Source organism: Neolamprologus brichardi, chromosome 11, assembly GCF_056152115.1.
Source record: "Neolamprologus brichardi isolate AB-2024 chromosome 11, ASM5615211v1, whole genome shotgun sequence".
In the NCBI taxonomy this organism is placed as follows: domain Eukaryota; kingdom Metazoa; phylum Chordata; class Actinopteri; order Cichliformes; family Cichlidae; genus Neolamprologus; species Neolamprologus brichardi.
Genome location: NC_142114.1, coordinates 10536850 through 10562637, shown reverse-complemented (window position 1 = coordinate 10562637; position 25788 = coordinate 10536850). Strand labels below are relative to the sequence as shown.

The 25788-nt window shown below is 41.3% G+C and overlaps 2 protein-coding genes across 5 annotated transcripts; one reads left to right on the top strand and one right to left on the bottom strand.

The window, feature by feature from the left end:
• The first annotated feature begins 193 nt into the window (after nucleotides 1-193).
• ebag9 (estrogen receptor binding site associated antigen 9) lies at nucleotides 194-7572 on the top strand. Its single transcript, XM_006794839.3, has 7 exons — nucleotides 194-486; nucleotides 809-903; nucleotides 1217-1298; nucleotides 1445-1600; nucleotides 2805-2915; nucleotides 3295-3386; nucleotides 5496-7572. Exons 2-7 carry the CDS (start codon nucleotides 821-823, stop codon nucleotides 5611-5613), a joined length of 642 nt encoding a protein of 213 aa, XP_006794902.2. The 5' UTR covers nucleotides 194-486; nucleotides 809-820; the 3' UTR covers nucleotides 5614-7572.
• A 3353-nt stretch (nucleotides 7573-10925) lies between these two features.
• Nucleotides 10926-25307, bottom strand: sybu (syntabulin (syntaxin-interacting)). 4 transcript variants are annotated; one of them, XM_006794841.3, is made up of 8 exons: nucleotides 25200-25307; nucleotides 19054-19097; nucleotides 18658-18844; nucleotides 18063-18263; nucleotides 15767-15866; nucleotides 15437-15589; nucleotides 14018-14173; nucleotides 10926-12702 (listed from the first exon to the last, which is right to left on the bottom strand). In XM_006794841.3, exons 2-8 carry the CDS (start codon nucleotides 19075-19077, stop codon nucleotides 11538-11540), a joined length of 1986 nt encoding a protein of 661 aa, XP_006794904.2. In that variant the 5' UTR covers nucleotides 19078-19097; nucleotides 25200-25307; the 3' UTR covers nucleotides 10926-11537. The 4 variants fall into 4 exon arrangements, with proteins under 4 accessions (XP_006794904.2, XP_035765468.2, XP_035765469.2 ...); XM_035909575.2 differs by lacking the exon at nucleotides 25200-25307 and adding an exon at nucleotides 24314-24451; XM_035909576.2 differs by lacking the exon at nucleotides 25200-25307 and adding an exon at nucleotides 24314-24451 and having other exon boundaries at nucleotides 18063-18209.
• Between the last annotated feature and the right edge of the window lie 481 nt (nucleotides 25308-25788).

Below are 25788 nucleotides of genomic sequence, written 5' to 3'. Positions count from 1 at the left end.
CACAAAGACACTGACCTTCTCTATATGTAACCATTAACACTCTCAAAGCCAGCATAAAATCTGTAGTGCACGTTCTTCGCCATAAAGCCATACAGTGCATGTCTTCTCCATTCTCTCCTGTATTACATACTCTCCCTTTTTTTCCAACAGCACTTGAATACAGCACAATCACGCTTCCTGTGTTTCTGCTCCTCCCAGTTCAAAGATGGCAGCCATGGGACAGAGACGAGAGACGACACAAATTTAGGACTTTTGTCATGAAACAAAACTGGGTTGCGGAGCTGATACCTCCATTGTTTTGACATAACAGTGAATTAAACTGTCACCGCCAATGTGTCGTCGTAGGAATAGTTTAAAAGGGTTCACAAATATGTTTTCCTGTGGGCTAAGCTAGCAAGCAGAGGTTAGCAAATAAATGAACTTGTCTCTTCTGCCACACAAGAAGGAAGCAGTTGCCTTTCATACGGTCTATTGGCATCTTATAAGGTGAGTTTGTATCTTTTTTATGATTGTAGAGACGCATATTTTATTAGTAGGTACAGCTCGGTTGTTTTCATGAGTAAAGAACTTGCATTGTTAACGTTAGCCTTAAGCTCGGTCTTATTCTATGGTGAATAAATACGGGTTCGTATTTCAGTGAGGTGCTCGTGGCACGGCTCTCGAGATTAAGTGTTTATAAAAGCTTACAGATTTTGTTTTTGCGCAGTCCTGTGTAAATATTCGTCTGCTTTGCTGCAAGTGGAGCATACAAGTGATGTCCGTACTTGCAAAATCAGATGCGGAAATCTTTCCTTTTCTTTCCCACCAGCTCAATTTCATCATGGCCATCTCTCAGTTCCGTCTATTTAAGATCTGCACATGCCTAGCCAGCTTTCTTTCTTTCTTTAAAAGATTAATATGCAGGTAAGCACAAATGCATTGTCCATTACAGCATGTATGAGACATTTATCTTTACACTACTACGATATTTTTGAAAATAAAATAGGAGATATGGATTTAAAAAATATTGTTCTAGCTTTATGAAACTCACAGCAACTCACAGCATTTACCACAATTTTTGCATGCATCAGCTCCACAACTAGAGATCCTTTTTTGTGCATGTGCTGGATGCAAGGTTGTCACAATGCACAGTAAAGAGATTTGATTGTGGTGTTCAGTAATGTGCAGTTTCTGCTTTTTATAATAATGGAGAGTTTAATTTCATTGTGTAACACAGGACTGGAAGGGGCCGCAAACTCAGTGGTGATCAAATAACTCTCCCAACAACAGTGGATTTTTCATCATCTGTACCAAAACAGGCATGTACTGCAGCAGTCATCAGCAGCTGCTTTGAGAAGAGGCTGCCATACAGGAGACACAATTTTCTTGTTTTCATAAACAAATAACTTTCAGGCACTATTGTGTTTTTATTAGTTTATTTATTAGTTTATTTTTATCTGCACAGGCAGAGATTGAGGAATGGAGCTCTTGGGATGAAGAGGCTCCTACAAGTATTAAGATTGAAGGTGGCAACGGCAATGTCTCCCCTCCACCCAACGATGTAGATGAAGAGCCGGACTACTTCAAAGACATGGCTCCCACCATCAGGAAAACACAGAAGGTATGTCTGCAACAAGTCAAAGCAGTTGGTGCCATGTCTATGAAAGTGTATAACCCCTTTAAATTTGTCTTTTATTAAGTAAACTTCACCTGTGAGGCTCAGCTCCTTATTTGTGGTGAACTTTGACCATGTTTGCTGAGTATACACAATTATACCAGTGTAAATGTGACAGAAAATAAGGTGAAGTGTAATAGGGCCACTCTATGTCATGGAATTTATAGTTTGTTTATGTGGTGTATGTTTTTTAACTGAAGAGTCTTAGGTGTCATTACAATGTCAGAGATGGAAAACCGGTTATTTTTGTAAATGAGGAAAAACTGTAATGGCAAAAGAAAAAAAAAAAAGAAGCCCTGACTATTGTGTTTGACTTAAGCAAACATGATACAAAATACAATGACGATGCGGAAAACAGTTGCCGCTTCAAAGAGAAAGGCTACTATTTGTTTTCCAACTGTTTTAAATGGATCCATGCCACAGAAAATTCTAATAATAATATTATAACTGTAGCTGGTGTCAGGCTACTTACAAGGGGCTGTTAATAAAATGTATATTCTATTAGAAACTTAACAGTAACATCTAGAAGTAATTTGCACAAACAGTGTCGATCTTAGTCTTTGTTTTTTACTCAGTTTAGAAATGGGCAGATGTAAAAAAAGAGACACGCAGTGCAGAGTTTCATTTATGTATTCTATTGCAATATTAAAACTTTAGCTTTGATTTCCTGTAATAACAAGAAATGGCATCTAATATATAATTCTATTTGTTTGTTTTTAGCAAATCTATTTGTTTATTTTTAGCAAATTCTTAACTGGTGTCTAAACCAAGAAGCATGACATAAATATTCTGTAGGCATCCAGATACAGTAAAGAGTAAAGGTTTTGCTATTAATGCTTTAAATGCGATTAAATGTTTCTTGTGATCCAAACCCATGGCTTTTGCTTGAAACGTCTTCTTTTGATACATAGCCTGATAATTCCTGCAGCCACAGATTAGAAGTTTTTTGAGTGCAGAAGTAAAGTGCTTTTAAAATGTTGGGTTTGTCATTTCTAGACATACAATTTTTGTAGTGTAACAGTGTGATTGCTTGAAAATCTCCCATTCTCAGCTTGTCCTTCCTATTAATAGTTGAGCAGCGATTCAACATTAACTCCTTTTACTTTGACTCTAAGCTCCTCTTCTTCTTTTTTTGGTTTTCATATTGAAGATTGTGTTGAAGAAAAGGGAACCTTCGAACTATCTGGTGCCTGATGGCTCAGCAGGCTTCTCCAGCAGGTTGGCAGCCTCTCAGGATATGATGACTTTCATTCCCCCCTCAGTAAGTTACACTATTGTTGGAAGACTGTTTATGTTTTACACTATGTATGCTAATAATGTTATAATTATGCAGGAGAATTAGTTGGCCATCAAAGGAAAGCAAAACTTGTTTTATCAGTAAATAGGCTTGTGAAAAAAAATATTAAAGCTGCAGGACTTGAATCTTAGAACACCCAAATGTCAGAATGACTCAGTAAGCCTTCAAAATAATGCACCAATCCCCTTCTCTTATTCCACTGGTTCAGTAAATTTTGATGCAGTTTGCAACACTCTAGTGTGAACTGACGTTTTTGATGTATTAGACATCAAAGGCTCCCGACTAAAAATGTTATCATAGTGTTATCTCTGTATATAAGACTGCAAACTGTCAATTTCCACAGGCTGAACTGGGTGAAATGGACACCTGGCAGGAGGACACAAATGCCTGGGAGGATGAGTCTGATGCTGCCTGGGAGGCAGAGGAGGTGCTCAGGTAAATGGACCAAGAGTTCATCTGCTTCTATATACAGCAAATACCAATTTGCTACCTTAACTAACCAGTTATGACACAACAACAGGAACAAGGACTGTTTTTTATGTTATTAACCATGTTAAGATTCCAAGACTGAGGAATGCACAACAACAGGTTTCATGGCCACATACAACAATCTGTCTGTATTTATACAGAAAAACATTTTTTTCAACACAACACAGTTGTAAAAGATTATTATTCACAATCCTTATGTTAATGCACACCAGGTTATAGTTGGATTTCTTAACTGTCATCTAAATGACCCCAAGTAGATACCTCCTGTGAAATGCTGTTTTTTATTTTATTTTTAATTGTACTTTTTGCAGACTAGGGGGAAATTAAGTAAAACAAGAGAGTGATCAAACCTTTTATTATGCCAACACATGTGTTCCTTGCATCTCTTCCTCACACCTCCTACCAGTGAGGACAGAGGTGTCTAAACTGAAAAATAAGAAATCTTTGCTTCCAGTCTTACAGCAGAATTTCTTAATCTTGGTGTAAAAAACATAGATTGTTAACATAGCTGGTTATTAGCAGTTAATTCCTATTTAGTTTCTCTAGTTTCCTTTTAGCTCATCCTCTATTACAGGGGTCTCAAACTCGCGGCCCGGGGACCGCTTGCGGCACACATCACCGGTGCTTGCGGCCCTTATATTGACGTAGAAATATAATACAGTTTGGTCCTTGAAGTTACTTTTTTGTTGGGGAGGATTTGTTTGTTGCTGAGTGCAATGTTAAAATAAGTTTTTTTATAAGCAGAAAATTATCTAATATGAAGGCAATATGAGCAGAGAGTACAAACATGTGTTAGTTCAGTAAGAGAGTTATTTGTAAAGAGAAAATTTTTTGCTAGCAGACAAAAACTAATGTGTACACATATGCCTGTATTTTTATTTTGTTAGATATATATATATATAAACTTATAGCAGAAGACCTTCCACGTGTCTGGCCAGAAAGAGAGTACCAGTCTGGTTATGTGGTAGTTCAATGATTGGCTACAGTTAGTTAAGAGTGAGGAAAAAGAATTGCGTTCACGTTTGCAATTTTGTCTTGTTATACAATATATTAAAATGGAAAAAAAAAAACCCCACTGTATTTTCAGAAATCTTTTTGGGTGTTTTCTTGTTTGTTCGGGGTTTTTTGTACTACTTGAACACTAAAGTGGATCGCCAATGAGATGACAGTGCCAGCAGTGGCCCACAGCTCACATAAGATTGACACCCCTGCTCTAATAAAAAACAAAAACAAAACTTGAATTATTCTATCTGCACAACAACATGGCTCTATAAAAGTATTTTAATTCATTTGTTTTTATCTCACACAACTCAAAGAAGTCTCGTGAGCCCATTATGCTCGCCGTCTCTTGTTGACGGCACTGCACGTCAACAGTGGTCTCACATCCGCTGCCAAAAGCTGCACTTTGGCATTTCGGTTGTTTGTGCACCTCGCGTCTTTGTAGTTAGAACACGAGTGTACAATGTTGGGGTTTTTTGTTTTGTTCTTTTTGGAGGGGCAGGGGGTTATTGTTGTTAGTTTTTTTTGTTTTTGTACTGCTATTTGATGATCAGTACAGATGTTCAGGTATTCACAGATTATACAGATATAGATGACTTTGTGGGAAACCCCAAACAAACAAAAAAAACTACTTCTTTGCTTCTGGTTTTGACTTCTCTTCCTATGCTTGCACTGATGTGGAAGATTTGTCTGAGTGATGACCTATCATTGAGTAGAATACGCCAGCCGGTACTCGCACCCTCAGTGCTGGTATAAAGTGATACCGAACTGTGGCGACATCACTGTTTGCACACAACATCAATACAGCGAGAATAATGGGCCCATTATATTTCTTCTTGTAGTCATCACTTTTCTAAATGTGTATGTTCATTTCATGGCCACCAGATGACAGTGTTTGATAATACTTTGTCGGCAGTGGCACAAAAAGCAGGGTTTTGTTTTCCTCCCTTCTCAGCTGACCTAGCTTTTGGTGACATGCTTTGGTGTGACATCACTTCCTGTCACCTATTTATTTATTTTTTTTACCTATAATTTTGTGTTTTGTTTTTTAAACAGACAACAGAAGATGGCTGAGAGAGAGAAGCGCTTCATGGAGCAGCAGAGGAAAAAGATGGAGAAAGAAGCTCAGAGAATGATGAAGAAGGAGCAGAAAATTGCCGTCAAGCTCTCATAACATTTTAAAGAGGCTCACTTTTGAGCAACAGGAATTGGGGGTGGGGGAGGGGCAAAGACGCTAGCTCTGTCTTTAAAGTCACCAAACCTACCAGGATTCTTACTGTACACTACTCACATGTTAGCAGATTGTCCTCCTCCTCCTTTTTTCCACCAGCAGCATTTTAGTGTGTTTTCCAGCTGCAGCAGCATAAAACATGGCAATGTTGAGGGCAGCGGGTATTCTCACTCTTCATGTGGCAGGGTCATTTTGGTCTTTAAGGGAGATTTAAGGGAGATTTTGTTTATACCATCCAGATCGTTTTAGGTTAAAGGTCAGAAGTGGCTTTCTGAGATTCTGATTAAATCTGTTGGAAAATCTTCCATTTTGGATTTTCCAGGAACATTTGTAAATAAACCGGTACTTGTGCTACCTGTTGAAACATACACAGGGAGTACATTTCTCTCTCTTTTTTTGTAATTTTTACAACCTCAAAAGGCAAGGACGTCTAATTTATTTTATGCATCATTGAATACCAGTGAAATCCCTTGGTTTGCTTGATTTTTTTTTTTTTTTTTTTTTTATATATTTATGTCTTTGTCTGACAACTGATCTGTTCGTTGTTTCTTTTCTTTTGTTTTTTTTTTTTTAATGAATGATGCTTTTATATTTCACATTATCTCCCTGTGCTGTATGGCCCTTATTTTGCTGGAAATCTGCATTAAAATGAAGGCTGGAAATTTTCAAAGTGCGTGTGGATACATGATGGTAGACTAGAACGTAGCCAATGCAGATATTAGCTGTGGGTTCCCATGGTAATCTCACTGCATCTCTCTGCCATTCACTCATTTTTGTCAGCCCGTAATATTGAAGGAGAATTTCCAGTGATTGATGCGTCTTTTTTTCCCCCTTTTATCTTGGGGGAGGAAATCTTGCTCTGCTGTTAAATAGTTGATGAATTGTCTGCAGAGACCCAGTACTTAAACATGGGTCATCATCACTGTGGACACTCATACAGTAATCTTGGCAAATAATGGGCTGATGGATAAACGTTTCCTAGCACATCATTTTAAGTAAGTGCTTCTGACTGAGCATCTTGTTATGCATCATTGTAATGAAATTCCCAGTCAGTGTTGTCATGGAAACATTGGCAAGTGCAGATACAGCATGTGTTCATCCATGACTTGTGATAAATGGTGCAAAGCAAGTCAAAGAAGACATATCTGGGTTAATATTATTCAATTATTTACTGACAAAATTTTTGTTAAAATGTCAATGATAAAAATGAATATGAAAATAATTAGAGCATGAATAGATTCAAGAATGAAATTAAAAGCAGGTGTGGATTTATTTTCTTTGGAAATGCCCTTTCCCTGTTATTTTCACTGAGAAAGGCTGCATGTCATGTTTTCCTTTTTAAATTTTGCACGTCGTGATTTTTTTTCCAGAAATTAATCATTAAAATCCTGTTTTCACACATGCTTAATGGTAAAAATAGCAGTGGTTGAGCACGACATAGGACTAATATAAAGTAATAAGTCCAGAGTTGACAAATTGTATCCCTGCTGTATTAGACCTACACAGGTTTTTAATAAATTTTGATTCATACCTTCAACTGAAGACAATCTGGCTACGCCTGATATGTAAATAGTAAAATAACTCCAGCAACCATTGTGGGAAAGGTAATACTTTTTCATGAATACAACCTTTAGGTTCAGGCTTTTTCACTGTCTATGAGTGTTTTTTAGGTGTCGGCCACTTGGCAAACAACTTGTTTCTACAGTGAAATCTCACTCTATTGGAAGGAGCTCTGTAAAATGTTACCATCAGTGATGATTCCCAGAGGATGAACCTTACCAATATCTCACTCTGGTTTTTATTGAAATTTGTCAAGCTATTGGTGGAATTGCCATTACATTCCTGCAAAACAGAAATATGTATAGACTCTTCCCTTGACATCATCATGTTAAAATAAAATTGACCTAGAACTTTCTATTTTTTAATCTCCTACCTGCAAACCAGCCTCATGAAAAATGCTGCAAACTACAGAAGTGATTAAGGGGAGAAAATGTGACAAAACCTTGATGGAGTGACACACTTAAAGATTAACGATTGCACTTAGTTGGAGATTATGTATCGGAATTTCAGGAGCAGGACCACGCCTCCAAACACTCGTTCTGGTTGTCATCTATATAGGTTCCCCCAGTTCTGCAAGCTGTTCATTCTCGTTTACGTGCCCCACTCTCCTTGTTCTCAATTCTTTAACTTCTTCACTTCTATTTAGTGCATGGAGATCTGCCAGGCCCGGGAGCCACTGCCTGTCCCCTTCGAGGCCTTCCCCAAACCGCAGCTCAATTCATGTCAAAGCATTCATTTTTACCTACTAAAACGCTATCAAACCTAAAAATGAGGACGTGGGCCCAGCTAGTGAAATAAAGAAGTGGAGAATTTATTGTATCATCGTACTTTCTCAAGGCCATAAATGTTAGCAATGTGGCTAATAGGCTAATGTAGGATGGTTACCATGTTGTAAAGCATTTCTTTTCATGATCAATCATTTAAGCATCAGAGTCAAGCGTCACCATGCATGAAGATTCCAGTATCAAAACACAGTCTGATGCTAAACTGGCCTGTAGAAGGTACTGACAGACTATTGTCATCACACATCTGACCTCCATCATAATGATGTCAGTCCCATCTACCTGGGGACTCTGCCGGCCTGCCTGCCAAACCTCTCAGAGACTGACCCACTTTCAGAAAGGGAAAGTGCACGTCATCAGTCTTCAGAAAGGGGATAAGCTGAGTGGGTGCAGTCACATCCAGTGTTCTTTAAACAAAAACTGGTGTGCACTCATGCTCAAACCAATGCTTGCCCACTCATTTAATCTAGCATCCCTACCAGTGTTGGGTAAGTTACTTTAAAATAGTAACTTAGTTACATTACTAGTTACTTCTATCAAAAGTAACTCAGTTACTTCAAGTTACTCGTTACTTTCAAGGTAACTAGTTACTAGGGAAAGTAACTTTGGTTTTACTCAGAATTCTCTTGTTAATGTGTTGCTTCCATAACTTTGCCAGTCTTCTAGCTTGCTTACTTGCCACAAGTGCACTGTGCCACCTACCAATAGAAAGGAAAAGATAATGTGCATATTTCCACGAGAGAAATCCCACGCCTGGACCGTCAATGACTGCTGCCATGATTCTAGCCTATGTCACAGCGTCATGTGCGCCTTTTACATCCAACACAAAAACTGTGCTTTGATTGTACTCAGAACTTGGAAATTCTGCCTTCTGAATAGGAAGATGTAGGTAACACAAGACTGCAGATGAGCTGCATACAGGGCTGGACGGGGACAAAAAATCGGCCCGGGCATTTTGACTAGAGACTGGCCCACCATTATAGGAAAAATCATAAAGCCTTTGAATGAAAACAAACGCTGTTGTGACAGTGATGTACACTGTTTTGATGGTATATATGCATCAATCTATCAATCGTTTGTTGTAAGATTCAGATAATTATTTTTTAAAAGCTAGACATTTTAAATGAGAATAAGAAAGAAAAGTATTTCTTTCTGCCCACCTCTCCCTGTTAATGCCCTACCTGGCCCCCCTGGCAAAACTTTGCAAGATCCGCACCTGCACAGTTACCAGCTGTCAGCTGCCTAAAAAGGATCCTGGGGTTATCTGTCTCTCAGAAACAGTTCATAACTTCCCTTCAACTCATTCATGTCACCTAAAAGGTAAATCTGTTTCTCCATCACCTGTTCAGCTCTGATGATTGAGTAAGGACATCTCCTGGTTTCATCTTCATGTTTCCCTCTCACCAGATAACCAAACCGACATCATGACCAGCAGCTTTTTTGCAGCTGTGGCTCCAGCAAACATCAGCTGATACTAGAAATTAATATTAAATAAATTCTAATAACAGCTGATCAAGCTTAAAAGTGCTGCTGTTGTTTAACGCGACATCGGCTGGTTTCCTCTTTCTGGCGCAAAGTGGGCGATAAACAAACAAGAGAGCCGATCAGCTGATCATTGATCAGTTTTTATGATTGAAGTAGAAACGGGAGAGGGAGGTGAGAGAATGAAAGAAGAAGAAGCAGCTGTGCAGCAAACACAGAATAACTCCAGCTTTGTGCCTTTTTCATTGTACCTGAATTACGGGACAAACTGTTCCTTTTCACCTCAATGAGAAACGCCTAATATTTTCTCTGAATACCAGACGGGACGGTTGGCAACTCTAATAACTTATGAACAAAATAAAGTTCAACATTAACTTCATAGCACCCACCCAGCTGTATAGAAACTCCGTCATGCTAGCTAGTACGCAGTACGGAAAAAGTCAGAATAACGAAAATAAACTCCACCTAAACTTGGTTTATATCTGACCCAGATAGACTGCAGGTCATAACCTCTTACCTGAAGTTCAGTTTACACTTGGACCGGCGGCCGCCTCGGGTCTCTTTTCCTTCTGCGTCCCCTTTCCCTCATCCACCTGCTGGCCTCCACCACTTGCCAATGTTACAGAATCTGTGGAAGCTCCGCGATAGCCACCACACGAAGTAACGAGTAACGACCCTATCTAAATCCCAGTAACGACTAACGCGTTCCTGATTTTGGCATAATAACTAGTTACCGTGCTCGTTACCACAATAATAACGTAGTTACTGTAACGCGTTACTTAATAACGCGTTAGTCCCAACACTGATCCCTACACTGATGTGGGGATTACAGCATCTGATGACTCAGATGCCTTATGAACCGAGGAGTCATGGTTATGCAATGTCAACATAGCATTTCTCCTTACAGCTGGAGCGGAAATGGACCCATTGTAGCAAAGATGCAAGTGTTAGCTCATGTAGATTTAATCAGCTTTTTGCTTTAATTTTTACTGAATGTGATGGGTATTATGCAATCACTAAAGGCTTATGTGGGCAGACTCCGAGCTGCACTGACCCAGTTTTTACTGGTGTAAGGGCAGGTTTAACAGCTTCTGAGAGATCCCAGTAAAGTGGATCTAATGCACTCCACAGGCGGAACCACAACCCAGGGGACATCTGTAGACAGGTCGAGAAAGCTTTTATGTAAGATGAGCCATCACGAGAGCATGTTGCTTGCTGGAACTTTGGTTCTGATGAGATACCCCACCCCATTTATTTATTTATGGGAAGAAAAAAAAAAAAAAACTCCCATTGTTTGTCTCAAACAGGACTCTTACGCAAGTCAAACTTGGAAAAAGATTTCCATGAATTTTGATAAACCCAAAAGCAAATATGTCAAAAAAAACAAACAAAACTAACAAAAACCCCCAAACCAAAACACTACAACATAGCCAGAATTATCATGCTTTAATAATAAAGATGCAAGGACATTGATGTTACTACCAGTATTGCACATTGCTCAGGCACATAACAAGTGTCAGTTGCTTTGAAGCATTAGCTTCTATGAACAATACACAGGCAGTACCAAGTAAAGCTCTACACCCAGAATGAGGGGAGGAAAAAAAAAAAATTTCACAAAACGGTGAACTTACATTAAAGCTTTGGCTGAAGGTTTAAGGTTTCTTTATGAAGAAAGGAAACATTTCAGAACCCACCACCCATCAAACAGAAAGCAGCAGTCAGTCTTTCACCTCCTGAAAATCTCTTAACAAAGAACTTTTGCTTTAAACAGCTAGGGACACCACAGGACTATGATAACACACAACCATCTACCCAGATGATCTGCTTATACATGTAAATCATAAATAAATACATAAATAAACTTTGTTATAAATAATCCCTTCCATGTCACCTCTTGGTAACTACAGTGCAAAAAAAATAACAGTGCTCAAACCAAAATGACTGCATTGATATCAAGTGTTCAACGATGTCACAAATACTCTTGGAAAGATGCTTAAGTGCTTTAGTTCAAGGTCAGGGGTTTTGCATGCGGATCGGAAGCCATTACGCATCAGGCCTATGAGTGATGTGACGAAGAGAGTGCAATCCCATGATGCAGCAGCCCCTAATCAGGGCAGCAATGTTGTACACCGGAGTGCTTCCGTCCAAGCCATGCCGTGAGTACAGCCAAGCCACTGTAGGCAATACTGGTGCCGCTACTGCCACCAGATCCACCAGGAAGCTGTTGCTCCAGTAACGCTTGCCAACCACATCCAGTCCTGATGACAGATGAGAATCCTCCTCGCCGACAGTAAAGTCCAGCTCCTCCATGAATCGTCTGTTCTCGGAAGGCTCTGAGCAAAATGTGCCAGAATCGGCGGGGGTGTCGGGGCTCTCTGGAAATGTGCTGGGTTGGGAAGGTGTTGAGTCGGGCTGTTTGGTGGTGGTGCAAATGGAGCCAGGTAGGTTTGGGAACCCTAGAAGACTAACTGGAGCTGATAGAGCTGCATCTCCTGCTGCAACCCCATGGAACTTTAGAAGCTGAAAGAGCAGAGCCTGCAGGTCCGGAGGCATGGGCATGATGTCGGCCTGGACTTCTTTGTCCTGATGTGGAAGTGTGCCTGAGGTGGCAACCATATCTGGTAGAGTGGGCTGGGTTCCAGTGGATGAATCGGTTGACTGTCTCTCTCCTGACAGCGCAGACACTCCGGGCCCAGACTCTGCACTGGCCCTCAGCTTACTGCTACAGTCCTGACTGAAGTCCATTGCAGTGGACATGAAGACCTTCTCCAAAATGTCCGCTCTGTTCGCCATCTCATCATTTGCCAGCAGCCCGCTGTCTGCCATTGCCTCTGCTCCTTGGTATCCCAGCTCCATCGTACCTTCCTCATCCACCACCATCTTCTTCCCGCTGCCATCAGAGCTGTCGTACATAAAGTCCAGGGTGTTTTCATCTTGGAGGTTGGCACCACTCTGGGCGAGCTCCATGCTTTGCAGCAGGGACTCCAACTTCCTGTTTTGGATGTTGATGTCAATGAAGTATTTCTGAATTCCTTTATCTTTTTCCATCAGACTGCTCTTCATGGTTTCCACCACCTGACGCAGCTGTTTGATCTCTTTGCGTGCTTCTTTGAGGGACAGCTGAGCCTCCACCCGGTGGCACTCCTCTTCAATCCAGTCCTCCCTCATTCTGCTAAGCTGGGCTTTAAGCTCCTCAATCTCTGTCTCTCTAATAAAGAGGGAGGAAAACATCCAAGTAACTTAAAGGAACAGTTTTTGAATACACACTTGTGAACTTTACCATGTAATTTGTAAAGTTTGAAAAAAAAAAAAAAAGCCACTTATATTGCAAGTCTGAAGCTATACATAGTTTAGCTAAAGACTAGGGGATGGCTGTGACAACCCACTGTGTGTGTGGGTTTAGGTGGCTAGACATTTACTGTTAGAACATAGAAATACACTATATGGACAGAAGTCCTAGGCCACTTAAAAATGCCAAGAGTTTTGTTTTTTGTTTTTTTTTTTAAAACAAAACACTGCACTTATTGAGTTTGTAACTTTGTGTTGTCTGCCACTTGAATACAAATGTCTGTGAAGGCTGATGGCCTGAATTCAAAGGGGGGAGTGAATAACTATTCAGTTTGAAATGTATGAAGGTATGTACAGTTACACATTTATGTTAAAAAAAAAAAAAAAATCAAATAGGAGGTCATTCGTTTGCAAAATTACTCTGACCTAAAATTACTGCTCGTGTCTGGAATTTTGTGTCGAAGTGGCAGGTGGGCCACACACGGGCCTTAACACTTGACATATGACTGGGTAGCATTATCAATTTAAAGCCAACAACCTGTGTTGTTTATGGTTTTTGAATAAAATTTAAGAAACTTTTGTCTTGTATTTTGATTAGAGTGAAAATTTAAAATTGAGTGGGCCCCATGGGATTCCCGGGTTTTTAAGTGGGCCAGAACACTCTTGACTTTGCGAATGGCTGGTGTAACTACCACACTTTTAATAATGGATTGCATTTATAAAGCACTTTTCAAGGCACCCAAAGCGCTTTACAATTCCACTATTCATTCACACACTGGTGGAGGCAAGCTACGGTTGTAGCAGAAGCGAGGCTGCCATATCGTGCTATCGGCCCCTCTGGCCAACACCAGTAGGCGGTAGGGTAAAGTGTCTTGCCCAAGGACACAACGACCAGGACAGAGAGCCCGGGGATCGAGCCGGCAACCTTCCGGTTACAGATGAGCTTCCCAACCCCCTGAGCTCCTGTTTGAGTCTTCATGCTAAACCACAGTCCCATATTTAATGCATAACAAGGACATTATTTAATCCATCACTGTTATAAGCGCAGCATAGGAATAAAGAAACACTTTAAAAATATGCTTTGCTTATGCAACACTCCTTTTCCAGGGGGTTTAGACTTCACAAGATGTTAGTGAGAAGCAGAACTGCAGCATGCAAGCATTACATCAGCACAGCAGTACATTTTTGCTGTCATCCTGTCTTAAAACTGAACAGCTGGACATGAGGCTGCCAACCTGTCATGGACTCTGTTCTCAGACTCCAGCAGTTTGGTCTTCAGGTGTCTGATGGCCACTTCCTTCTGCTGCAGAGGGGTGAGGTACTGCTCAGGGTTCGGAGGCCTGATTCCGTGGTTGTCACCACATGAATGGTAGCGGCCCAGACCTGGCCTTCTGTTGTGCATACAAAGAGAGGGAGAAAGGGAAATGAGGTTGCCGGTGGATGTTTACACCTCGGGAAGTGATTGTCTGTCATTCATCAAGCAGACATTTTTAAACAGCTGCAGAAAACAAACCAATTTAAAACTTCAGCTAAATTCTCCCCACAGAATGTAATTAGTCGGATTCGGAGTGCTGTCAGGGCAGATGCTCCCTGAAGCCTGGAATTACTGTCTGACACAGGATTACTGACATGCAGGCAACAGACTTAAAATCCTAAAATGCTGAATACAAGCAGCGTTAGCTAGCAAAGAAATCACCTTAGTGGAAAAAGCCTTGGCAAATGTCCCCTACATGCCCTCAAATAGGTGTGTCATCATGCTCAGAGAAAACTAAAAAGGATTCCTGTCATCCCCAGAAAAGCCGGCGGATTTGGATGATATGCAAAGCAGCATTTAAGATGCTCTCTTTCACCAGCACGATATCCTAGCAACCTGGGTTACTCTAGGCTTTGATGCAAATATGCTGCATCTCTGCCAGAAATAGATACAGCCCTGGAGAAAGCAGCATGTGAGGGGGAAGCAATGTCACATGACACTTAGCCAGACAGAGGAATGCTGACAAACGGCACGTCTTGGAGTGACAGGACTGGAGGATTATGATGCACTTATGGAAGCTGTGAGCATGGAAAACAGGGCAGATTCTGTGTCTGCACAGAAACTAAAAGGGTTGAGTGTCTATCGTTGGGACTGCTCCTGAGAGTGGATTTTTAAAGTGAAGGCTTATGCAGGGCTGAGATGCAAACTAACAGAGCCTTTCAAATAATCTGCTGCCTTAAGCACCATGTTAGAAATTCAGTTTTAGCAAATATTTAAGACTCAGGCAAATGTATTCTGTTGTATGAAAAAATTTATGACCCTGTTCTCTTTGCCAAAGCAAACTGCTTTTGCTCTAGTTGCAAATGAGACCCAGTCAGAAAGGTCACTGTCTGGGTACCATATTCAGACATTTGCTATATTAAATCCCCATTAATCCCAGCTACAGCCAAATCATGACCAATATAATCCCAGCCAGCTGCAAGAGAGGAAATGATAACTGTCTGAGCCTAATCCAGCCACCCACTCACTAGTGGTCACTGTACATGGCCCGAGCCACAGCCTAAACCTCTACAGTCTCCAAAATGTACCTGCTTCTCTTACAAAAAAGGTTACACTTCAAACACATTTAACAGGAAATAAAGAGAAAAGGGCAAATAAGCATGAAATCTATATTTATTACCTAGAAGTGGGGCTGGAGGTGCAGCTGCTGCTGTTGGTTGAGGAGGCAGCTCTTGGAGGAGTTCGGTAGGGAGCGTAGAGTTCTGCATCTCTGTTGGCTGCTGGGTTCCCGGCTGGTTTGAACACCGGAAGTGGCCTGATGTGAGTGCTGCGACTTAAGATGAAAGAAAAAAATTAAAATAAATAAATGACGACAAATAAATATGGGTGTTCATTAATAATTTTTTTTAAGTGTGTATATGCACACTGCAGTCTTGCTGGATAATGCATGTCTTGAAAACTTAAGTTCAAATCTGTTAGTGATTTAGGATGCACATGTTAAACCTCATACCTGCGTGAAAGAGCTTTCTTTCCAACTGAATTGGAACCGAGAACCTCCCTGGTCTTTAGGCTGCCTGTGCTGCTGGAAGAGCTGAAGTCTGCCTCACTACCTGAAGGAAGGAAAAAGAGCACAATGTCCTAACAGGATAAAACAAACTGTTGAACAGTCATCTTTAGTGATGCAGAAACACTGATTCCTGCAAGTGTAAAAATGTGGGTTCTACATAATTATGTCTCCTTTTTTTGGCCGCTCCCTGTAGAGGTCAGCGCAGCAGATCATCCGCTTCCATCTGAGCTTATCCCTTGCATCTTCCTGTCACACCAACCCTCTCCATGTCCACGCCTGCCGGGCTGCTCCATCTTCAACACCCTCTGTCCAGTATATCCACTATCCCCCCCCTCTACGTATGTCCAAACTATCTCAGCTTTGTCTCTCTTCCTTTGTCTCCAAACTGCATGACCTAAGCTGTCCCTCTGACGTACTCCTTTCTAATCTTATCCATTCTGGTCACCCCCACTGAGAAAATCTTAACATGTCCAGCTCTGTAATCCATACATAATAGTAAGTCTCATTACAATCTGGTAAACCTTCCCTTTCACTGTTGCTGCATGATTCTGTCACATATTATCCCAAACACTCATCTCCACCCACACTCTTCTTCACCTCTCCTGTGCACTATCCATTGCTTTGGCTCGTTGACCCCAGGTATTTAACGTCATCCATCTTTACTGCTTCTGCTCCTTGCATCTTGGCCGGTTCACCCACCTCCCTCTCATTCACACGCATGTAGTCTGTCTTTCTTCTACTGACTTTCATTCCTTTTTTCTCCAGACTCTCTTCAAACCTGCTCTCACTACGTGCCACAGTGTTGTCTCCAATCATCAGAGTCCACGGAGACTCCTGCCTGACCTCATCTGTCAACCCATCCCTCACCAGTGCAAACAAGAAGGGGCTCAGAGCCAAATCCTGACGCAATCCCATCCCTGCCTTGAACTCCTCTGTCACTCCTACGACACAACTCACCACTGTCTCTCTGTCTTCTTACATATTTTTCTGCCACTCCTGACTTCCTCATGCAGTCACACAGTTCCTCTCTTGGTAAACCATTATATACTTACTCTGGATCCACAAAGACACAGTGCAACTTTTGATCACCGCTATACTTCTCCAGCAACACTCTGGGTTCTACATAATTTAATGAGGGTCAATTTTATAAAAATTAAAAAAAAGAATCCCACTTAAAATTCCTGCTAAAAGAAGCCAAAAGTTACCAGCTAGTCATATGACTCCTGCCTTTAAACCACAGCCCAAGTTAATTTGAGTTTAATGCATCAGAGCAATTAATTTTTTCAAGGTGCCACATTAGAAACTGAAATCGCTTTAGATTGAGTTTAACTTATTGTTGTGCATTAGAAAAACATTCTTTTTTAAAATCATAAACAATCCTTCATTCAGCAACCACTGCAGGATTATGGTGTTGATATCTCTAAACAGGATTTCCATCAAGATTTGAGCAATCTATACTAATGCTTAGCCAAAAATGAACCATATCATCATAAATATCACTGGAACATCACAATTAGCCAATGCTATCCAGCCTTATGCAATCTCTCTCTGCTGTTGTCCTGTTGCGGCAGGACAAAGGCTTGAGGCCTGGGCACAGTGATGTAAGCAGAACAAAAGCAGGTCATCATTTTAGAGTTTCAGCGATTCAAAACTGAAATCAGAGTCATACCTGAGTAGTGTCTTTTTCCATTAAACAAAACCATATTACTGTGTCCAGTGAAAACAGCAATTAAAACTGCTCAAATCTTAGTGATCCTCCACTACTTTGTGAGTCAACTAAGAGTCTGTGCACCTTCAGTGAGCTGACCTCCTGCTAATCAGCCTAATTGGTTAAGCTCCCAAACATTTCTCCCCACCAATCAGTGCCCTTGTTCAGTCTGATTATTAATCAAGAATTCCCCCCCCCCCCCCCCTTTGCCTCAGATTATAAGAGAAAAAAAAACAATTTTCTGATTAAAAAAAATGCACAGATACACAAATGGCTCTTCTCCCATTCACAATTTTCTTTTTAGCAAGCAGCTGCATCCCAGAGTGGGAAATTGTTATGTGATAACCATGCTGTACTACAGAAGTCTGTGAGTAGAAAAAAAACAAAACTCATGACTGGTAACAGAATCAAACCTTAGGATCAGATGATAATACAGCAGGGCTAAGCTGAAGATTTTGAGATTTCTTGACCCGAGTCAGCTTTATCTGAAATTTTGTTTTTGTATTTTTCGCAGTACTCTTTTTTTTGTACCTCTGGCTTTCATGGCCGACCTCAGCTCCCTCTTGTGCCTCGGCGCGCTCCGTGCTTCACCGCTCCACTCGGCCATCACCCTCACCCTCTTCACTTTGGTCTTGCGCTCTGGGAGTATCGGCGATCCGTGGGCACTCTGCTCTGAGCCTGACGGGGTTTTGGAGGGGGACACAGACTGACTAGTGGGGCAGCCGGTGTCATCTATTGTAGACAGGCACACAGACAGTAATAGCCAAGAATGGGCAGCGCAGGGCAGGCAGCGAGCATAAGCAGTCAATCGCAATCTAAGTTTGCTCTCTGGCAGATAGCACAACAGCTTTTACAATGGCTCATCACCACCAGAAAGTAGCTGTCAAGTAGTTTCTGTGGTCACACACAGTCACTCTTTGCATTTTTTGCTCTGTTTCTTAATAGAGGCTAGTTTGGGAGAAAACCAAACAAAGATGCTTTTTCTTTTTGAGCGTGCATAACCTTTGCTTAAAATTTGTAAAATGTTTGCATTGTAGTATTGTCATAAGATTTTTCAACTGACCACCAGTCACGTTCATTTCATATTAGGAATGTCCTGCCCTTGCCCTGGAGCTGAGCTTCTTACCAGAACAAAAACTGTTGGTGCTGATGGTCCTCTTGGAGTGCTCGGAGCTGATGTCACACTCCCTGCCCTCCTCCTCTGAGAAAGGGGAATCAGACAGAGGCGATCCCTTGTCTTTCGGTCGGAAAGGATGGAGGACCAGACGTGGGATGCGGCTGCGGGGGCTCCCTTTCTGTGGTGATTTGTTTTCCTGTTTATCAGAGCAGGAGGCACTGATGTAGTCCATGTATGATAACTATGATTTTCTTTTTTTTTTCTCTTGAATTACCAAACGATTTAGTTCAGGTCATATTTATCATTAATTATCTTATGATAATAACTGCAAGGTTGCAGATATTTTTGTTTTATCTTTGTTTTTATGGGTAAAAAAAGAGTATTTTGCATTCAGTTAAGACTCACCTCATATTCTTGGAATGGTCCCATTGTGCCTCACGCTTTCTCCTCTGATCAGTGTGAAAGAAGAAAAAAAATAAACAGGTAAGTCACATTCCTGTGGACCATATATAGATAAGAATTTTGATGTGGAAGTTAAACTCATAATAAACAAAGGCCCTCTATCTGAACCCTGTTACACCACTGAATCCCCCCCCCCCCCGCCTCCCTCCCCCCTCCCCCCCCCCCCCCCCCCCCCCCCCCACACACACACACACACACAGACAAATGCTGTCTGGTACAGATGGCACTAGAAGCCTGAAGGCAGACTTGGCCCAACACAGGAACTAAATTAAAAAATGCTAAAAATAAACAGTGGGCTACCTTCTCATATCAGGATCAGTCGGCCTATAAACAATCAAATGAAGCCAAGGAATTACAGAGAAAATCCAAATGAAAGGAGATTATGTAAAAATAATTATGAGTCTACATCTATGTAAGAATCTTAATAGTTGCAGAGCTTCAATGTACAAGCATGCTGATGTTAACGTACAGAGGTTTGGCATTTCTGTTTACTGTGTTAGCATGCTGAAGTTTGCCAATGAGCAATAAAGACATGCAGAGCATGGGCTGAAATGTCTTTACCTTTGCAGGAAAACTATTACATAATGATGCTAATCAAAAGATCAGAAAATCTAAGTTTTAACCCTGACCCTGGACAAAAAAACAAACAAAAAACATATGGCAGAAATGAATTTTAAATCAATTAAAGGAACACTGTGTGAGATTTAATGGCATCACATTGCAAAATGGAACAAAATTAATCCTTTCATTTCCAAGCATGACGGAGAGCTCATAAGCGTGTTTATTCAGTCTAAATGTGAAAAGCCCTTTCTAGAAACCATATTTGGTTTGCTTGTTCTGCTCAGCAGCATGGCAGGATTATTATAAGAAGATGTGCTGCCTATAAAGGGCTCGTTCTAAACTTACTTCCATCTGTAGTTGGATGTGATAATACCTCTAAATTCTACACACTGGACCTTTATCTCAGTTTGCTTATGGTTTTGGAACAGTTCGGTCTTTGTGCAGATGCAGATACAAAGAGCAATCTCTTCATGTTCAGATTATTCATCAAAGTTATCCCAGATTAAAATGATAGATATAAAGCACAGTAATACAGTAGATGAGGCCATGCTAACTCTGCTTATCAGCTGTCTGTGCAAAAAGTGAAGGGCTGCCTGCCAAATGCCACAAAGTGCTTTGATCAATGAAATCTAATGGATGCTGGAGCGATGCTGTAGCTTCTTTTTCTATAAAAGGGTTTGAAATAGAAGCCAAAGCAGAGGGAACTCTGGTCTAACGCTGAACTTCTTTTTGTACATGCACATTTAAACAAGAGAGAAGCATTTTTTATTAATGCTCCATAGCTAAATAATGCAGATCTTCTCTCACGCTTGAATAAACTTTATAAAATTACTTTAGTTCCTCTTGCCTGTTGATTGCCTCTCAGCACCCTCGAGTAAGGGGGTCAGTTGCATAAGTACATACAGATTCTTTTTTGGGGGTGGCATTGGGAATTATGTCATTGACCCCAGGGCCCGTGTGCTGCTGTCGCATCCTTTGACTCTGATCTCACCTTCCCCCCTCCTACATTAAAAAGAAAAGTACTTCGATCACCTGCCTTTGCAAAACTAAGGACCCAATACGACCTATTATCCATTAATGAGTAGCCCAGAAGTGTGCAAAATCCTCCTTTCCAACCCACAAAGGACCAAACTGAACTGCAAAATTAGAACACAGAGTCTCGGGACTCAAACTCCACTTTCATCCTCTTCAAAAATAGACTGACGTGTGCTGAATTGTACTGCACCACTTTATCTTACACTTTTATTCTTTTGGTTTTCAGGCATCCACAATTTCATCCTTCGCTGTAGTAATACACAAAAGCCCGGTGCAATAGCATGGCAGAATCAGATTATAGGCACCAAGCAGGGCTGGGCGACTGCTGCCGTGCCCTAGCAACAGTCATAGCAACTGAAGGGGATAAGCTGTGCGAAAGAGTCGAGCTAGAAGGAACCAGTTATGTATGAATGTGCACAGAGTGAAGGCTTCTGCTTCATCCTACTCAGCCCTTCGCTGACGAAATATCTGGAAGTGATGAAGGGGAGGTACCATTCAGCTGCTCGATGCTTTCCTCAGACTGAATGAACATTGTGTACTCTAGCCAGCGTGTTTACGGAGCATCGTGCCACTGATTTGATGAGATCAATGAATATTTCTATTTTTTTTATAGTTTTAATGGATTTTCTTTTAAACTGTGGCTCTCATTAATGGGTTTTAAAGGTAAAACAAACAAACAACTAAAAGACAAACCTGGATGTGGATAAACTGAAACAAAAGCTGAGCAGAGAAGATGAGATGTGTGATTTTTCAATCAAAAAGGGTGTGGTCAAGAGGAAATGTGGATGGTGGTGTCAGCCTGTCTGACAGTTTTGGTGCTAACTGAAATGTGGTGTCTAAACAACTATGTCACGAGAATACCAATGATTTTTTTCTTTTAAGGAAGCACTGCTACCAGGATGACAAATTTTGGAGGTGATGCCACCGAATGGACTGACGTTATGCAAAGCAAAGGCATCCATGGTTCCCTGAAAATAACTCGACATGACTTTATTGATCTTTTGACTTCCTTTCTAGTATCTCTCAGAGGCTGAGGTGTTCAGTTTTGCATGTAGTGTCTTAATAACAATTGGCTGGAAAAAGAGTGGTCTCAGTGGATTCTGACAGTCTGCTAATGATGCTGGGTGTTTTAGCTTTACGATTGGCTATAAAAGTATGTGCTTTTACTTACTTTTCCCTGAACACTCTCTCACAGTCTGTTCTCTAAAACCTAAAAGATGAATTATGGATTTGATCAACTGGTCTGAGCCTGACTGCTGAAGAAATCTACCTATTCGGAACCATGGTAACAGGGTTCTTGCTGATCGGAGCTGGCTTGGCCCTGGCTTATCGAAGAATTAAGGAAGCGGAACCAGCTGTTCAAACCCCCACAAGGCTGCCCGCTGGGATTGAAATGATGGGACGAGGCGTGAGTTTTCAAAATGGGCTCATTGAGTGCAGCATGGAGAAGATCTTGGAGAACGCACGGCTGCCGTGAAACTGGATTACATCTGGAGGGGCTAGCTCGAATAACACCTTTGAGCGCAAATTGGATCAAATCTTGGGAAGTGCACTGCGATCGTGAGTTCTCAGAGCAAAAAGAATGACAACATCACGGAACGTAAGTTTGGATAACATCATAGAAAGCTCACGGCTCTCCAACGGGAGATTGAGAGACCAGTGTTGGACTGTTAGAACAGCTTTGAAATTCATATGAGTTGTTCGCACTAAAGTAAAAACCATCATCACTTCATGCGGAGACCCCTTCGGCGCCAGCTGCGGTCTCAAGGCTGGAGCTGAACAAAACACCCTGATAACAACTGTGTTTAGACTGTTCCCCCCATTCCATGCAAGGCCACCTGGGTTGGCTGGAAGACTGTTTACTTAGCCTGGCGGGGCGAAGGACACTGTCTTAGCTGAACTCTGGACACACACACACACACACAGAGACACTGATATGCACACACTGATCCCTCCTCCCTTTCCAAACGCCTTCGATGCTTGTGCCCTACCGGGGAAGATGGCAGCCGACTGGACCAGCGCAGACATGCTGGAGGACCGGATGCGCTGTCTACACCGGCTCTCTCTTACCCTTTACCCGCCCCTGTTGCTTGTCTTGTGTTTCTATGGTGTATTGATAGTCATGTGCTTTTTGTGCTGAGGTGTTTTTTCTGTTATCAAACTGTTGTCCCACTACCTGCTGAGTAAGAGGCTAAGAACTGCTTAAGGTGCAAAGACTCCCTTTAAGCAACAAACAGCCAAATTGCCTGCATATATGAACCATAATCAATCCAAAAACAAATGAATAATAATTTAAAAAACTGTATTCCAAACAAACTTCATGGGAGGTTGCTGATTTAGTAAGCAGATGAACTGGGAAAGGATGTTTTATAAGAACTCAGTGGGATACAAGTAAACAAGTCTTTAAGCCTCCACTGGAGCTACTCCCCTCATCCAGATGGTGTTGTTTTAAAACAGCATGGAGTGGGCGTCAATAATAATTCCCTTAATCCATCCCAGAGTATGTGTTTTTTCATAATGGTGGTGACACACATGAACTAATGCGAAGCTTCTCATTCCACTTTGACATTAACGTCATAATGCAGTCGGTACATTTGCTGTGTTTATTACTGAGGCATTAAATTGCTTGATTTCTGTGAAAACCAGCAGATGTTTGACTCTTGTTCCCCCTCCATTTGCTGAAATAAAAAAAGGAAAGATTCAATGGAATGATTTCAATCTCTCTGCTGAGTCACATGTCATACCTGCAACTTTTATTTTAAGCCCACCAACCCTTAAACAGACTGCATCATAAATGCATGACGTCAGTGCTTGGAAGTGACTTTCACTTTCAGCCTGAAGCATTCTGAAACTAAAAGTGACTTTTGGTAAAATAGCTTCCTGCCAGTACAGAAGATGTGTTTATGCAAAAGAAAACCACAGTCAACAGAATTATTCTCCATATAGTGGCGATCATTTTCGTTTGCATGTCTTTCCAGTGCTGTCAACACACCCAAAATAAAAGAGAATTTGGGCAGCCATTTAAACCATCATTAATAAACCCTCGGACAGCGCACCATGTGTTTACATGCCTCCCTTTGTTTACCACAGCTTCCTTCAAAATCCATTTTTCCTTTTCTTTTTTTAAACTGAGTACTATAAAGCATATTTAGATAACATCATACCAACAAATAAAGCGGTTCATTTCATATAACCATTTAATAGTTGCTCGATTTACATTTTTATCCTATCGCATCCAGCCGTGGGATTTTTGTTTTGTTTCATGTGGCGCCCCCGCAGTTTCTGGGAATGTTTTCCTGAGGCGCTGACATGTCTCCAAAATAACGATGTGCGGAGTCAGCTACAGGACGTCTCTGGCTGTGAACAACTTCAAGCATGGGGTGGACAGATTTCATCCAAAATGTCATATTTATGCGCATAGGCAAAAATATCATGATTGGGGGAAAAAAAATCTAAAGAAGACTCGCTCCTGAACTTGTAAACAGCTCCACCCCTCCCCACCTGCTGCCATTCCTAAAATAGTTTTAAGAGAAAATTTTTAGAGGCTAACACGCGTTTGATGCGACATCGTTTTCAATGAGAGGATCAAAAACACAACAACACCTGCCTGGATGGTGGACGGTGACGTTAAACGGTGATGTCTCTCAGAAGGATGCGCGTCAGTTTGGGTGAAGCACAAAGGGTCGTTCCTCTGCTGGTGGTGCCAGCCTGCGCGCTGCTGTGTGGATGTCGTGCGGATGAGAGCTGAGTGCAGACTGACGACGCACGCGATTGGGCAAGAAGTGAGACCACTGACTGTGCGCGCGCAATAAAGTGCCCGCCATCCCAAATGTGTTACATAACGAGCGGGGCGTTACTTAACCACCGAAGCCCCCCCACCGTGTAGCGACATGGACTTTGTACAGCACTACACTGCGTGCTGTCCACGTTTCAATTTTACATATAGTCTATGCATTATTCTTAGAAATGCACATGATGCAATAGTATGCTATATTATAATACCCCGCCCCCCCGACACTGCAAAACTAGATTTAACAGGATTTAACATTGATCGAAACCATATCATCTATCAAAGATTTTACATTGCCTGCACGGATTTGCGGCATTCCTTAAAATCATCCCAACGGACACAAGTTAGAACTGTTTAAATACCAGATATACAAATGGCATCTGCTGTACACATACAGAAGGTTGTTGTTTTTTTGTTTTTTTGCTCGAACATGTACACGAAGGTAAACACTGTCTGCTGACTTGCTGTCAGGGCCTGTTGGCTCTCCATGGTGCTGAAACTGAGGCCGATTGAAATACGACGCTGGCGCTTTAAATGCCATTCATGCCGTAACGTTTACAGATTCTGCAAACACACACACACACATAAAACAGTGTTTTTGTCACGCCGCTGACTGGCAAATGTGCTGAAATCAGAGTGACAGACATAAAAATAAAACTTTGAGCGCGGTGAAATAACTCGACTGTTAATGTTTTTGTCTTACCTCATTTATTTGGATTTTCATCAGTCGTTTTAAAGTGGATTCTAAATGGAAACACAGCACAGTGACTAAGATTCCAGCGTGCCACCTCTAAGCAGGAGTTTGTCTTGTATCACGGAGGACCTCTGCTGGAACAAGAAGACACTGAAGCTCGGTGGGCAGTGATGCTTTATTTTAAGATGGTAAACAGAACAGCTGACCGTATGCGCGTTTAAAATCAACTACCATTTTTGCCCTCACAGGCCGACTCCACAAAGAGCAGCTCGACATGAAACAGGAGGGAAAGTAATAGTAGCACTAGTTAATGTAGCTGAAGCAGTTTCAGTGTCCTAACGTTTTGTTCACCGTCCTGCTATAAATGTGATTTAAAATGATTTAAAGGGTCAAATGTTACCTTCCCCAAGCTGTTATCACTTCTGGAGACCTTTAGCTCAATGTCAAGTTATAAACTTAATATATCGAAGACTCAGATTTTAATTTTTAATTATAAGTCAAATCAGGAAATTAAGTCCAAAGCTAACTTGAATTGGGATTTGGAGCAAATTAAGTATCTTGGAGTAAGTATCCCTAAAGATCTCTCAAAAATATATCA